Source organism: Chelonoidis abingdonii, chromosome 21 (assembly GCF_003597395.2).
Source record: "Chelonoidis abingdonii isolate Lonesome George chromosome 21, CheloAbing_2.0, whole genome shotgun sequence".
In the NCBI taxonomy this organism is placed as follows: Eukaryota; Metazoa; Chordata; order Testudines; family Testudinidae; genus Chelonoidis; species Chelonoidis abingdonii.
Window position 1 is genome coordinate 6,379,141 of NC_133789.1, and position 13,146 is coordinate 6,392,286.

Here is a 13,146-nt window from a genome sequence, read left to right on the forward strand (position 1 = left end):
ATTATTTCAGCCAGCGCCTTAGCTGGTGTAAATTGGTGTAGCGTCACTGACTTAAACTAGCTGAGGATCTGGCCCATTAAAAGTATATATTTTGTTTGTACCGACACAGCTCCATGTCAGATTTCATATAGGGGGTGAAATCCTGGCCTCATGAAGTCAGTGGCAGTTTTGCCATTGACTTTGACGGAGCGAGGATTTCACTCTTTGTTCATGGTGAAACCTACGACAGATTTGTGATGTTGCAGCACCAAGGTTTTCAAACTGGGGATCGTGACCCCTCAAGGGGTCATGAGGTGCTTACATGGTGGGTCGCGAGCTGTCAGCCTCCACTCCCCACACCTTGCTTCACCTCCAGCATTCAATGTAAAAAAAGTGTTTTTCATTTCTAAGAGGGGGTCACATTCAAAGGCTTGCTGTGTGCAAGAGGGCGGATAAAAATCAATGATTTTTTTTGGTTAAATGCTTTTTGAGGAAAAACCCTATCTAAAGATAGTTTTAATTAAGATACATTATAGCTCAAAGATATCTCATCATGGAATAGGGATTAGAAATTCTAATTCTATAGTAGGAGACGATATATTCATGTCATGTTTAAGAAAAGTTTTTTAAATGAGTTCCAATAATTCATGGATTAGGGATCCAATTTTATGGGGTTCCAGGGGCTTCTGTATAGATTATTTAGGTTACTCTTTCTATCTACCCAATGGGACTCAGTGCTCAGTCTAGAAGATCCCATCAGAGATGCTTAGTTTTGCAGTTCTCAAACTGTGGATTTGTCTCCCCAGAGGTAACATGCTTGTTAACAGCAAAAATGTTTTTTAAATAAATAAATTAATATATAGAGGTGAGAAATAACAGACCTCAACTCTGTTGTGCCTCTGCAAATTTGTGTACACAGAGGCAATCCCTTACCTCTATCTACAAGTGCAAAGTTTCAACCAATAGAAGATTCAATGAATAGAAGATTGTAGGGGGCAGAATAGATCTGGATAAGGAGAAGAAGTCTGGAGATAAATGTGAGACGCGAGGAACATATGCTTGTTTTGTTAAAATATTATATGTTTGCTGTTAAAGAAAACATCCAGAATATTTAATGTTGTTGTTTTTAGTTAAATAAAACAAATTAAATGTCTGTCTGGTGATTTTCTCCTAATTCAGCATGGCAAGAAAATCCTCCAAATATTAATGATTAACCTGTTGAATTGGAGATAGTTCACCTCCCAATGACTTCATAAATGTCTGCTTCAATTACCTCTGGTAAATGAAATAACCAAACAATCGTTCATTTTCTGATATAGCTGTAAAACTAATCTGAAAAGTTTTCAGAATAAATCACTGTTTAAAAATGTATCGTGTGTACCTTATAAAAATGAAACCCACATCTATCTCTGGGTTGTGATGAATATGTATTAAGGTAATAACAACCAACAAGAATGCACCTTTATGTAGAAAACCATGATTAAATCGAGTCTTCCTGACTAGTGATTTAAATCATGATTGAAATCAAATCCACCCTGTCATCAATACAAACTGTTGTAGCAGAATATTGTGGTAGCCTTGTAGGGGAAAAAATATTGGAAATTGATTTGGCCTCTTTATTTGGGCACATTTCTTCTTCTCACTTAGAAATTAACTAAACCATATTCTGAGTGTTTATTAATTTACAGATTTATCATGTAATTAGCGTAAATAATCAATAATGTCTAATAATGTACTCCCCTCTTTCTGCTTGTGTAATCTCATGTTCTTGATTCTTCTTATTTGACAGTTTTGTGACTCTCTTTAATTCTGGGGCAATTGTGAACAGACCTGAGCTGTCTTGATTGGATGCCGTGGGTTAGAGGAGTCATGTGTCATTGGTTCTGCTCCCTGATTGGATCAGCGCAGGAGCACTGCTCATTGCAAATTGGTTTTCATGAATCATGGGTCTGAAAATTCTGAATGATCATGAAAAGCAAAGGCAAAAAGGAGAGGAACATTGTTGGAAGCAAATGCAGTTAACATTTTGAAAGAATTTTAATGGACATTTTTTGCACTATTTAACCCAGTTCTATGTGTAGTAAAGGAAGTAGATATTTATCCATGTAATATGCCAGCTAAGTGTATTATGTCAATAGAGGATAATAGCCTACTACTGCTACTAGCTTAAGTAAATTAACTCATGTGGAATCATGTCCGTAGAGGCCCATTTATCTGAGCTGATAGTTCAAGGCTTTATCCCTGCTCATGACTTTCAGCTAAGGGCTGATACAGGAATGCCTTAAAATAAGTTTAATTGATATGCCAACTCTTTGCTAGCAAAGTAAGACATCTGAGAGGCAAAAGCAAGGGAATTTGGAGGCAGAACTACCATAGCAATTTCTTCTCAGTCCCGCCAGGTTTGGCTTCAGTAGGGTTACCCATTGTTATACAGTTGTTAGGGTCTGGATTCTCCATCGCCAGGCACTTTGTGTAGTCACTTATAGCAGGGTCACTCAAACCCTTAGTCTTTCTGTAGGCCCTGTCTTCAATAACAGTTTCCTAAATAGAAGACATGTAGTCCAATGGTTAGGCTGTGAGCTTGTGATTGGGGAAACCTAGGTTCAATTCCCTCCTTGGTTATCTACTTCTAGTGTGACCTTGGGCAAATTGCTTAATCATTCGGTGCCTTAATGTCCCCTCATAAATGGGATAGTAGCACTGCCTTGCCTCACAGGAGTGTGTTGTAAGAATACTACATTAAATATTGTGAGATGCTCAAATACTGCAGCCGTAGAAGTGCCTTACCTATCTAATGCAGCTGCTGTGCCCTGGTGGACGGTGCTGCACGAAAGCAGGGTATTGTTCCTAAAGTGGATCTTTTGTTACACTGGTGCAGGTTTCCTTAATACAGAACACGCCATCGGCTATGATAAGATAGATTTGTACAAATGCCCCCGCCCCGAGTAGTTCTGCGCCAGTGTGGGCAATGGACATTTTTCTATCCGTGTGGATCATACGCCAGCGTCGGGGGAGGTTCAGTAAAACTGACGCTTGAAAACCGCTTGGAAGCTGACAGTGTCTTAGAACACGGTGGCCGACTTTTTGGCTGGCTGACACAGTGGTTGTAAAAGGTTCCCAGGATGACACTACTTTCCAGGTCATTTCTGGATTCAATTCAGTAAGTGGACTGGTTGCTCTTGAGTGCTTGAGTGATGTAGGGGATCAGCTACCTGGGAGATCAATCCTCTCTCCTTATACTGCCAAGACAGTTGATTCGCAGTGATGTGCAAGCCAACCATTTCCTGGATCTGGACATTTGGATGCTAAGAGTTAGGGGGTTCTTAGCCTTAGAGAATTCTGAGCTTTGAAAGTCATGCTGCTTGGGTCCGAGTTTTTGACCTTTTGGGCATGGTATAAAACTCACCCAAGCATAGAGCTTATCAGAGTGGTGATGCTGCATGTTACTATATGAGCAGAACAAACAACTCATAATGAAATAATTTGATGGCCCTCCATTTTGCCTTCCTTTTGGGGCAGAGTGGATTGATTGAAATCAAAAGTGATTGAAGTTGGCAAGCAGGAAACCTTCATTTAAATATCCAGTTTTAATCTTCTTTGGCATTTGTAGTTATTTTCCTAAAGAAAGGCTGATTCTCATTGGTTGGTATCCATTAAAAACATGTTGATTTGCAATTAAACATTGCCTTTGCACTAAATATTGTACTTGTTTTTGCTAGCTAGGAAGATATATGAAATATATACACATTTATTTAAGCAATTATATAGCTTCACATACACTTATTCTTAATTTTTACATTTTATGTTAGAAAAAGGGTGAATATTACATTTCTTTACTAGATGATTCATTTTTTTCGTAATGAATTGTGTCAAGCTGTATTTGGAAATTGCAATTGAATTAAAAATATATAACAGCATTTTAAAATGGTTTTTGTTAGTTAAATAATCTATCTTTAATGTGCTGGATACATCAGAGTATGTTTGTCAAAACATGATTTGTATTTAAAACTAATTGCTATATGAAACAAAGATGATCTGTATTTAATGAATTGAACGGATTGTTCTGGTCATTCTGTCCTTCAGGATTTTAGAACTAGTAGATCTCATCCTCTTGCACCTCATTTTTATTCATAGATTGGAAAAGAAAAATAAGTTTTCCTGCTTTTTCAACTTGCAATCAATTTCTCAACTTTGAACAAACTAGTCATTGAGCTGGAGAAGTTGAATGAACCAAAATGTAAAAAAATATTCTCTCTGCACCTGCGGAAGAAGCTATTGCTGTCAAAAACTGGTTTAGCACTTCAACAAACTCTCTGGTTCCAGGTGCTTAACGAATTATTTCTAACAGTTCAGTGGATTTGGCTTTCTTTAAAACATCAGCAGTAAACGTGCACTACTTGAATATTATTATTATTTAATTTAAATGATTTTAATAAATTATAGTAAATTTAGACTTTAATATAGGTTGTCATAATTTCACACTGGATTTTAAATAGGTTTATTTTTAAAAAGCAAAAATGTATTTAATGAAAAATTCAGATTAAAAATTAAACCTAAGAGGTTTTTATTTATCCTGATTTGGGGGATTGTCCGCAAAACTCTCCCGCAATTTTTTTGGAATTTATTAATAATTCAGAATGAGCCAACCACCTTTAACCAATTCCCTTTACTTTCTCTTGTTCGCTGAGCTCTGTTGGTTGAAGAGTTCTCAAACACCATGGTGGACACGTCAATAGATAACAGTTACGATTGCAAGCCACACAGTTGGGTTTCTATTCCCTGGATATATGAACATAACCTATATCATGCGTTCAGCACATTTGCGTGTGCAAGCCTAATATTTGCTCTATGGGAGCATTTTGACTAGTATTTGGTTGGGTAATTTCAAATCAATGGCCAGGCCCCCAGGGCGGGTACACGTGGCAGCTTTTTATTGTTCTACATTGAAAGAAAATAAAATAAAAAAAGCTAAATGCATCCTTAACTACTCCTGGTGAGCATCCTGCCTAAGGCATTCAGCACTGCATTTAGCTACGTGCTATTCAGCAAAGCACCTGGGTCCTGATTGGAAGTCCACCTACATCAGTGGAAATGTGGCCGCTTACAGATGTGACGGACTGATATGGCCCCCACTGTGTAGTGTCAGAGCACCTCACAAGCTTTTATTCTCGTAACGCCCCAGTGAGAGGGAGAGAAGTGCTATGACCCCCATTTCACAGCTGGGGAGTAGAGGCACAGAGAACAGTAAGGCTGGGGTTGAAAATCGCCAGCGCATTAGCCTGCTGCTCGCTAGCTGCCCATGGGGACCCTGCCACTGCTTACTAGAGGTTCCCTTGCGTGCTTTGACCTAACATCCCTTTCAAATGGCAGTAGATCAAAGCACAGTAGGAAGCTTTTAGAGCATGGCAGCAGGGTCCCACACAGAGGGAACGGCACACTGCTTGGCATAGATTAATACCCTAGCTTGCTGAGCATTAACTGTCCATCTAGACAAGTGACTTGCCCAAGGTCATAAAGGAAATCTGTGGCAGAGCAGGGGCTTGAACCAAGTCACCAGCTAGCACCAGAACCAATGAACCATCCTTCCTCTTGCTGGATTGGTCCCTTAAAACATGCGCTTAAATCCCATTGAAGCCTGAATTTTAACATGAGCGTTAAGGGCTTTGCTGAATGGGGATGGACTCCCAATTTGGACCTGTGTGCTGTAGTTCAGATTGCTCACTAAGCATGGGACAACTGCATACCTTCACCTCCCCTTAGCCAGGGTATAGAGTGTTCGGCATCACTCAGGATTTGGTCCATTTTGAGGCACCTTATGATGGTAGGTGATTTAAAGGGATTAAATCTAACCACAGGGGCGAGGGGCGGCATTCCTGAGAGTTTAACATTAGGTAACAATATACGCATCAGTAGCTTTCCGAAGAGCTGTGTATCTACGCGTTTCGCTGCAGTACCAGTGGCCTCAGCCCTCCACTCCCTTCTGCAACAAAGGTCAGGAAGCCCATTGAGCCCCTTGGTGCTGCGCTCATCTCAGCTGTTTGTGACAGCTGTTGCGAAGGGGCCGGCATCGGAGTGGGAGTCAGTGAGGTAAATTTGGCTTTGAAATAAAAAAGATTCTTTTCTATTTTGGGAACTCGAGGTTAGAAAGAGCCAAGATGTGACTGGAGAAGTGGCCTGTTCTCAACTTGAATGTGTGATTTAAATAAAAAAAATAAATATTTTCTCTTCTAAAGCATTAAAATCAGAGCATGTTTTATAGTCCCTTCCTCTGAGCCCTGTGTAGAGATTCCCCTCAGTCTTGTATGACCTCCAGGGATTCCACACTTACTTAGGGTATATCTAGACTACCTGCCGGATCTGGTAGTGATTGATTTATTGGGGATCAATATATCGTGTCTCATCGAGACGTGATATATCAATCCCCGAACGTGCTCCCACTGACTCCAGAACCACCAGGGCGAGCGGCGGTAGTGGAGTCGACAGGGGGAGCCGCGGCCATTGATCCCACGCCGTGAGGACAGGAGGTAAGTTGAAATAAGATATGTCGACTTCAGCTACGCTGTTCCCGTAGCTGAAGTTGGGTATCTTACATTCACACACACACACACACACACCCAGTGTAGACCAGGCCTTAAAGTGCAGTTTGGCTTTTGGGATCAGCCTTAGATGGGTGAAATTTTAGTTTTCTGTAGAGGTGGACTCCAGCCAGAGTATTGGAAACCTAGGTCCAGATTCCAAACAACACAAGCATTGAGGTATTTGAAGCCGTAGGTTTCGTTTTGGGCCTGTCCTTCATTTCCTTCAAGATTTTCTGTAAACTATATATTGATGGATCATTTTTCTGCTAATTGTACCTTGGATCATTTAAAAAAAAAACAAAAAACAAAGTGTTCAAAGTGAAATATTGGATTTCTCTTAAACAGTCAGAAAAGGCAGAAGTGTTCAGTACATATTTCTGTTTTGTCTTTTGAAAAAAGTCAGATGATGTATTCATATTAAACGACGATGAAATACTTTCCAACAATCGCTCCGGAGGTTGATAAACAGCAGTTGCTTAAGTTTGACATTTTAAAATCAGCCGGTTCGGATCACTTGCTTTAAAGTGCTTTAAAATTGCTGGCTGAGGAGCTTTCTGGACTGTTAGTTGATTTTCAATAAGTCTTTGAATCCCGGGGAAGTTCTAGTGGACTGGGAGAAAGCTCATGTTGTGCCACTAGTTAAAAACAGTAAAGGGATGACCTGGGTAATTTCAGCCATCTCAGCCTGGCAGTGATTTTAGACAAAATAATGGAATAGCTGATATCGGAGTTAATAAAGAATTAAAGAAGAGTAATATAAATTAATGCCAATCCACATGGGTTTATGGAAAATCGATCTTGTCAAGCCCGCATAATATCTTTTTGGTAAGATTACAAGTTTGGTTGTAATAGCGATAGTGTTAATGTAGTGAGGCATTTTACTTGGTACTCCATGATTAAAAAAACAGAATGGTACAAAATTAACACGGTGCACATTAAATGGATTAAAAACTCTCTGATAGGTCTCAAAATTTAATTGTAAATGGGGAACTGTCATCGAGTGGTTGTGTTTCTAGTGGGTCCTGCAGGGATCAGTTCTTGACCCTGAGCTATTTAATATTTTTAATGACCTGAAGAAAACAGAAAATCATTAGCGATGAAGTTTGCAGATGACACACAGATTGGGGGAGTGGTAAATAGTAAGAGACAGGTCACTGAAATAGCAATCTGGATTGCTTGGTAAACTGGGTGCAAGCAAAAAATATGCATTTCAAAAAGATCAAATGAAAAGTCACGTGTCTAGGAACAAAGAATCCAGGCCATGCTTACAGAAGCGGGGAGATGCTATCCTCGAAGCAGTGACTCTGCAAAAGACATGGGGTTGTGGTGGATAATCCGCTGAACATGAGCCCAATGCAACGGAGTGGCTGAATAGGGGAATGCAATCTTTGGATGTATAAACGGGAATGTCAAGCAGGAGTAAAGAGGTTATATTACCTCTGTATTTGGCACTGGCAAGAAGTTCTGGTGTTTTCAGGTCTGGTCTTCACAGTTCAAGAAGAGTATTGATAAATTGGAGAGGGTTCAGAGAAGAGCCACGAGAATGATCAGAGGACTGGAAAACCTGCCTTATTTTGAGAGACTAAAGGAGCTCAATCTGTTTTTCTTATCAAAGAAAGATTAAGGGGTGACTTGATCACAGTCTGTAAGTACCTCTATGGGGAACAGAAATTTGATAATAGAGGGCTCTTCAATCTAGCAGACAAAGGTCTAGCAAGATCCAGTGGCTGGAAATTGTAACTAGACAAATTTAGACCAAGAACAAGAACAAAGTTTCTAGCAGTGAGGGTAATTAACCATTGGAACAGTTAACCAGGGGTTGTGGTGGATTCTCCTTCACTAGACATTTTTAAATCAAGACCATCCATTTTCCAAAAAAACCTGCTCTAGTTAAAGCAGGAATTAATTCAGGGAAAGACCCATGGCTTGTGTTATGCAGGAGGTCAGAACAGATGATCAGAGTGGTCCTTCTGGCCTTAGAATCTATGAATCTATAATGGCAAAAGCACTTCTGTGTCAGTATAACTGAGTCTACCCTGAAGTTTTTTCTGGTACAGAAATGTCATAAAGAAATCATACCTCTCACCAACCCTACTTTTCCTGCAAGTTTCCAGTGTAGACCTGGTCTTCATGAGTGACTTTCATCTCTCTGCAAAATGGCACTAAATGATATTTGTCTACCTTGCCAAAGATAATGTGGGGCTTGATTAACTGATGCTCATAAAGTGCTTTGGGGCAAATATAAGTGTTAGCATTACTCAGTGTACGGAAGTGAAGTATTTTGAAATGCAAAGGGCCTCATTTCAGACAACAACCGGGGCTTGAAATTGATTTTCTTTTTATTTCAGGAGCCGCAAAATTCAGATAAGAAATATCCCACCCCAGTTACGATGGGAGGTGAGTGAAACAACTGAGCAACTACAGACCTGACTTATGACATAGAAGCCTTTTAAATACCGACGCTTGATCTTTAGAGCCCTGCAGATCTGCGGATATCCGCTTTATACCTATGGATTGTGGATGGATGCAAATCCAAATTTTGTATCTAGAGCCCCGCAAACCTGCGGATGTCTGTGTTTGCGGATCTGATGCGGATACAAATTTTGTATCCGCACCAGGTTCTATTGATCTTGTCTTCACTAGCCTTTTGCACCTCTCTTTCATTAGTTGGAATTTAGTCTGATCTCTAGGGTGACGAACAAACATTTGTACCCTGAGACAAATATGGGGAGTAGCCACACGAGTTTTTTTTAATGTATTAAGCTCCTCCAGTTGGTAATGAATTAACTCAAAGTACAAAAATCTCCGGAAGACGTACCCAAACTATGCTTGGATCACTTTGACTGCTGCATCTTCTGTCTCCGTGACCTCCCTGAGTTCTGTTTCTCCTGATCAAAGTGTTGGCTGCTTTTGATGCACATGAGAAGCTTCACGCTCCGCCAACACTCCCACTGTCTCCTGGTTGGTGTCAGGGTGCAGTTCCAAATTGACTTCCCTGGTCTTTAAAACCTATGGTGGACTCATCCCTTCTAGTCCTGAGCCATGGGGCTTCGAGAGCCACAGGTGATTATTGGTGCCCAGCTTGAGATGCCTTAAAGGGGCCTGGTTTTCAGAAAGTGCTGAAAAGCGCCCTCTGAAAATCTGGCCTCTTTAAAGTGTCTCAAATTTGGCAGCAAGAAATAGAGGTGCCGAAAATCATTGGCCACGTTTGGAAATGGTGGCTTTCATACTACAAGCCAGATGAATGAACAGACACCCACCCACCCCTTTTTTGTCTTACCTAGCACCAAGAAGCCCTAACTGAGGTTGGGCAACCATTGTGCTAGGGGCTGTACAAACACTCCCTGCTTGCCATCTGACAGACACGGGGTGAGAGGGGAAACTGAGACACAGAGAGGGGAAATAACTTGCCTAGGGTTGTGCAGCAAGCCAGGGGTTGAGCCAGGAATAGAATCCAAGTCTTCTGACTCCCAGTCCAATGCCTTTTCCATACATGTTCTAGAACCGCCAAAGCTAGGCTTTCTGATCACGAGAAACCGGATTTGATCGAAGATTTGTTTTTATCTTCCAGGTCTGGTCATATGTACCCCATGTAATGTAGTTTCCCTTTTCTTTTATAGGTGTTGGATGGTTTGCTAGCTCAGTATGGTACTGTAGAAAATTGTGAACAAGGTAAGAAAGTATGTAAGTGTGTGTGTTCGGTTAGATTATTTTTAGAGTTAGACACTAACTTTTTCCGGAGTCAGTAGAATTCGGTTTAGAAGCCGTTGGGAAGTAAAGGCTTCTTTGCTCAGGCATTTCATAGAGGGTGAAATTTAATCCTGTGCAGAGGGTCACATGTTCATAGGCCTTGGGCTGGTTCTCTGACCGGGGGCAAATTTAACTCAGTGTGTCTTGACCAATGGGTTGTCATTGTCTCCTCTGTACTCCTGTGTAACTCGCATTCACTTTCCCTATGATGGCGCGCTAGGAAAGATTTTTGGGGCTGATACAAAATCTGGACTTGCCAGACTGGATCAGAAGCAAGGTCCATCTAGTCTAGTATCTTGTCTGAAAGTGGCCAGTGCCAGATGCTTCAGAGGAAGAGGTAAGAGCCCCACAGTAGGCAGCAGTGGGATAATCTGCCCCCTCTATTCGGTCTCTGCCTGGTCTCTAATAGAGCGTTAGGGCTACAGCCCTAAAGCAGGAAGTTTTATATTTCCTCCCGGAAGTTTGTTGTAACTGTGGACATTCTTGTTACCCACATACACGCCCAGTCGCTTTCTGAATCTTGTCATGTTCCTGGCAAATCCTCAACCTGTGACAGGACATGTGGGGAGGAAAGGGGGAATGGATAGGGAGTAACTCACCCAGGTTACTCCTGCATTGAGTGGGTTTGACTAATGCATGTCTTCTTTAAAGACCTCCAGGCTTGAAACCCTAACCCATGGTCCCCAACGCGGTGCCCATGGGTGCAAGGCACATCTATGTGCACCCGCGTCCTGGCCGGCGGACAAGCATCCTCCAAAATACTCCCGAAAAGCGGCGTCATCAAGAGGTGTCGCCACCGAAGTGCTGCTGATTTTTGGCATCATTTTGGCGGCGACGTCTCTTGATGATGCTACTTCAGCGGCATTTTGGCGGTGATGCCTCTTGACGTTGCTGCTTCTCGGCAGCATTTCGGCAGATGCTTGTCCGCAAGCCACGGTCCTCGGTGGCCCGTCATCTGGTGCCCGCCACCCGGAAAAGTTTGGGGACCACTGCCCTAACCCTTTCCCTTCTGGTTCAAATCTGGTAGTGACTAAAACTCCTTGAAGTAATGGCGGCTCTTCGATGTCCTTTGTGAAACGAGTTGGGTTGGGCATCTGTATTCCCAGTGGTCAGGTCCCCCGGTGTAGGATGGATGATCAAAGAACAAGAACCAGCAGAGGTGTCAAGGACTGAATGGGCCACAGATGCCGATCTCTCCTCTAGCTTTACGCCTTGGTATATTGGCTGGATAATGTGGGTTACACTCCTCTCTTTCCCACCCTCCCCTGCCTGGGCCAGCTTGTCCCAAGTGTCAGCAGTCCATGGGGGTTCAAATCCCTATTAGGGAGTTTGTATGATAAGCTCTCTATGGTGGGTTCAGGGATTCAACCCAAGACCACTAGAATTAAAATCGTGGCCCACTACTGCTTGAACTGAGCAGTCAGATGCCTTAGCTGCTTGGTAGTATGGCCTAGATTCTCCCAGACATTTAGGCATTGAAGTCAATGAATCTTAGGAGACGCTCTGGGCATAACTGGAAAAAGGCTCTGGGGGGTTCTTACATTTAGAATGTAAGTCATTTAATTTAAAAAGCAGCCCTCAAACCAATTGCCCTTCTGCACCATTCCCACTAATTGATGTGTGTTTTGCTCGAAGTGAACACAGACAGCGAGACGGCCGTCGTCAACGTCACCTATTCAAACCGGGAGCAGACCAGACAGTAAGTGAAATCAATCTGCGCCTATGCCCTGTGCTCTTTTAAGGGTGACGAAGGAGGGAGTTGGTTTTGTCCAAACAGAAAGCCTTCCCCATTTTGGCCCCTCTAGGATTTTGTAGAAAATGGCTTGACCAACCCCAAGCCTTCAAAAATCAAGTGTCAGCCCCTCTCCCCACCCAAAATCATGAGTTTGGATTAAATATCATGAGCCTCTTTAAAACATTTGGGGTTCTTTTTCTTTGCCTCCTGGTTGTTGAGCCTTTAGGGGCACTCAGGTCAGGTGGTCAAGCATTTCTGTGCAATCACAAGGGCTCAGAACATACTTATTTGAAAGAAAGCTGAGATTCCTTATCTAATCACAGGACTCCAGGAGCTCGGGCTTTACGAATATGCCAAAGATGGCGACAGTTAGGGCCTCTGAGGGAAAGATCTATGGAATGAATGAGTTTTAAATTGCACACCCCAGTCCCCGACGAAACAACAGCCAAACATAACTTGATCATTTTGCACAAGGATGATTCCGATTCTGAATGGCTTGTTGATGTGACGTGAATTGGGATCTTGCTGCTGCACAGATTAAATTTCCCTTTTGCGAAGGTGCCACAAAGATAGGTTCTCTCCGAAGCCCTAAAGAGAGTGATTGATTCAGACCATTTTAAATTTAAGTTGAAACAGGAGGATTTCGTAGATTTAAGGCCCAGAAGGGATCTTTAGATCCACTTGTTAGACCTCTTATATAACACAGGGCATAGGCCTTGGCTACACTGACGCTTTACAGCCCTGCAATTTTCTCGCTCAGGGGTGTGAAAAAATACCCCCCTGGGCGCAGCAAGTTGCAGCACTGCAAAGCACCAGTGTAAACAGTGCCCCAGTGCTGGGAGCCGTGTAAACAGTGCCCCAGTGCTGGAAGCGCGGCTCCCAGCACTGCAAGCTAATCCCCACGGGGAGATGGAGTACGTGCAGCACTGGGAGAACTCTCTCCCAGCACTGGCGCCGTGACCACACTCGCACTTCAAAGCGCTGCCGCAGGAGTGCTCTGGCGGCAGCGCTTTGGAGTTTCGAGTGTAGCCAAGCCCATAGAATGTCATCCGGTTACCCTTAGACTAAAGCCTACTAACTCGTGTCTGTCTAAAGCTCATCTTC

At 42.4% G+C, this 13,146-nt stretch overlaps 2 protein-coding genes across 2 annotated transcripts in view; one reads left to right on the forward strand and one right to left on the reverse strand.

The window, feature by feature from the left end:
- LOC116831453 (beta-1,4 N-acetylgalactosaminyltransferase 2-like) overlaps positions 1-13,146 on the reverse strand; it is a 123,597-nt gene that overhangs the window by 53,184 nt on the left and 57,267 nt on the right.
- IGF2BP1 (insulin like growth factor 2 mRNA binding protein 1) overlaps positions 1-13,146 on the forward strand; it is a 53,270-nt gene that overhangs the window by 29,007 nt on the left and 11,117 nt on the right. Inside the window, exons 3-5 of the mRNA XM_032791459.2 lie at positions 8,906-8,954; positions 10,178-10,229; positions 11,943-12,006. Coding sequence (XP_032647350.1) covers positions 8,906-8,954; positions 10,178-10,229; positions 11,943-12,006 — 165 coding nt within the window. The remainder of the gene's footprint in view (positions 1-8,905; positions 8,955-10,177; positions 10,230-11,942; positions 12,007-13,146) is intronic.